Source organism: Rhinopithecus bieti, unplaced genomic scaffold (assembly GCF_001698545.2).
Source record: "Rhinopithecus bieti isolate Rb0 unplaced genomic scaffold, ASM169854v2 scaffold_43405, whole genome shotgun sequence".
Taxonomy (NCBI): domain Eukaryota; kingdom Metazoa; phylum Chordata; class Mammalia; order Primates; family Cercopithecidae; genus Rhinopithecus; species Rhinopithecus bieti.
In genome coordinates, this window is record NW_016817461.1 from 43,727 (window position 1) to 46,637 (window position 2,911).

The 2,911-nt window shown below is 35.2% G+C and overlaps 1 protein-coding gene across 1 annotated transcript in view; it reads right to left on the reverse strand.

Moving 5' to 3' along the window:
• Positions 1-2,229, reverse strand: part of LOC108517895 (kelch-like protein 4) — a gene marked incomplete at its 5' end in the record, with an annotated part of 34,383 nt that extends 32,154 nt beyond the window's left edge. The window contains 2 exons of the mRNA XM_017855992.1: positions 515-677; positions 1,971-2,229. Coding sequence (XP_017711481.1) covers positions 515-677; positions 1,971-2,229 — 422 coding nt within the window. The remainder of the gene's footprint in view (positions 1-514; positions 678-1,970) is intronic.
• Between the last annotated feature and the right edge of the window lie 682 nt (positions 2,230-2,911).

Below are 2,911 nucleotides of genomic sequence, written 5' to 3' on the forward strand. Positions count from 1 at the left end.
AACCCTGAACACTCAGGAGAGAGATTGTTGAAAGAATAAAAGAATCACCTTGTTATAACCATAGACAGACTAAAGTTTTGATAAAAATAAATCATAATGTAAAAAAAGTAGTAACTTCTTGAGGGTAAAATTAGAACTGGCTTGCCTATAAAAGTGTTTCTCAAGTTTAATGTGCACAGAAGTCACCTGAAGATCCTGTTAAAATTAAGATTCTGATTCAGGACGTTTGGGGCGGGGCTAGGATTCAGCATTTCTAAATACATCTCAGGAAAGGTGGATGCTGCTGGTCCCAGGACAACACCTTGATTAGCAAGGGCATAGAGAATATTTCATCAATTATTTATTTTAGACAAGTATTTTCAGTCCTAATGGAGAGTTCCAATGAAGATCTTTTATTATTGATAACAAGTACATCCAGGTTGTTTGGAATGCTAATTGATTGATGGATCACATCACTGAAGTTCTGTACTATATGACCTGGAAGCAATGAGCATGTGTGTTTCAACTTACTCACTTGTTGTTTAATGCAACAACACCAACTGTGCTTCTAGGAGTTGACATACTGGCTACGTAATTCCACTGTCGCCCCTCAGGGTCCCATCTTTCTACAGTATTTAGATAGCTCCATCCATCATGACCACCTACAGCATACATTGGTCCTTCAAGAGTGGCTACACCTAAAAAAATTAAAATAATATGTGGGTTCACCTAGGTATGCCACACACAATGAATATTGTTTCATTTTGCAAGCAATTAATTGCTTAACTTTTTTTTTGCTTATTAAACAATTTTGCATACATATGAATCGTTTACTGACTCTATTGTAAAGCTAAGTATGGTTTTCTAACCTTATGAAACTTTCAGTTTTAGTTACTATATCATAGAAGGGTATCACTGAAGTCAAAAGAGGCAGTAGAATGCACCATTTCTAGATATGTAATTTGAAAAGCTGGCTCTTTCTGGCAAAATGTCAATATTGTTTGTTGATGTAACATGTAGATACAACATAATGTTGATTCTTAGATAAACCTTAGAATTGCAGGCTGACTGTAGTAGGTCTTTATAACCTCTGGTGTTTAATATAGGGATAAAAAGATTCCCATGAGCTAACTTACTAGACAGCTTTTTAATGTAGTTAGAAGTTTGTTCTTTCAGGTATTATGAATAGCCCATTTCTGCTTCGCATCTGCTATGATAATTTACATAATTGTTTTTTTCCCCACTTTGACTATCCCAATCAACCTCTCAGTGGTATATCATCATCACTTCTCCTACCTATTTACTAATATCAATTATATTGAAAAATAAGCTTGCTCTGATTTCTCTGCAGGACCTTTCTGAGCTATGTCTAGGAATAACACTGACATAACTATATAATATAATTATATAGTGTATTATTTGGCAGAGTCAATTTATCAGGATAATTGGGACAAGCAATACCATTCCCAAATCTGCTGCTGTTTAGCTCTGTAAAAGTCAAATAAAAAAAAAAAGGAAATTTTTCTGTTGTTCAGCCAACTCTTACGATATCGCAAAAATATGGAGCCTAGTATAAAGAAAGATGTATCCTGACAAATATTCAGGAGAATCAAAGTTCTCCACTATGGGCACATGATTCATCTAACTAGAAACACAATCCCTCTCAATCGTCAAGTACTTTCCTCTCTAAATTGAGCTTAGAAGAAAACTCCTTGCTGTAGTTGTATTTTAGTTAATAGTAAATCCCTTTGAAAAGTTGTTATCCTTTTTAGAAGGAAACCCCTTTAAAATACTGGTGGAAGGGAATCAGGAGTAACCTGCAACAACAACAAATGTTTCCCAGGCTTTTATCATTTCCTTAAATTTTCATCACTTTGGAGACATTTTCACTAAGGATATGGATAAATCCCAATTATGTGCTGCTAGATTTAAATTTTTAAAAACTCTACTTACTATACCTTCTTGAAAAATACATTACGTTAAGCTCTTACCTAAGCCGTGCCGATGCGTTGACATGGGAGGCATCACAGTCCAGATTCTGCCAACTGGATTAAAACATTCCACTGTATTCAAAGTTTTTAAACCGTCTCTTCCTCCCACGACATAGAGCTTATTATCAATAACTGCAACTCCAAATTGAAGCCTACGGCCATTCATGGTGCCAATATGTAGCCAACTGTTGGTCCTGAGGTCATATTTTTCAATAGTAGTAGTACCTGACAAAGGGATATTGAACAATGGTAAAATGTACTTTTATTGACATTTTGAATTGGTATTATACACGTTATAATTATATACCCATAACTTACAGCACAGTATCAGTGATTACAATTCAAATGAAGTAAGTAGCCCAGGTAATTCTACAACCTGGAAGATAAAGCAAAGGATAATCTTTTACCACTTCTGGACCCAAATAGAAGAGTCAAAATAAAATGTTTTATGTAATATGTTTGGTTTATACCCTTACAACGCTGGCTTTGGCTATACTATTCTACTGGTAGTATCAACACAAGTGTCAAATGACATAATTTATGACAAAATACCTTGGATTCTATTATTGAACGTTTGCACATCTGTTACAGATGTAATTATTTATAACCATTCAATATATTAATTTATGTTTTTTAATTTGTTTTGGGTGTCTGTGTTTGTGTGTTTGTGTGTGTGTGTGTGTGTTTGTGTGTATGTGTGTGTGTGTGTTTATTTAAGAGACATGTAACTAAAGGACCAGGAATGAAAATTATTTTTAAATGGGCCTTTAGTTGGGTGTGGTGGCATGCACCTGTAGTCCCAGCTACTTAGGAGGCTGGGGTCGGAAGACCATTTCAGCCCAGGAGGCGGAGGCTGCAATAGGCCAAGATCACGCCACTGTACTCCAGCCTGGGTGACAGAATGAGACTCTGACTATATAAATAAATAAATAAATAAATAA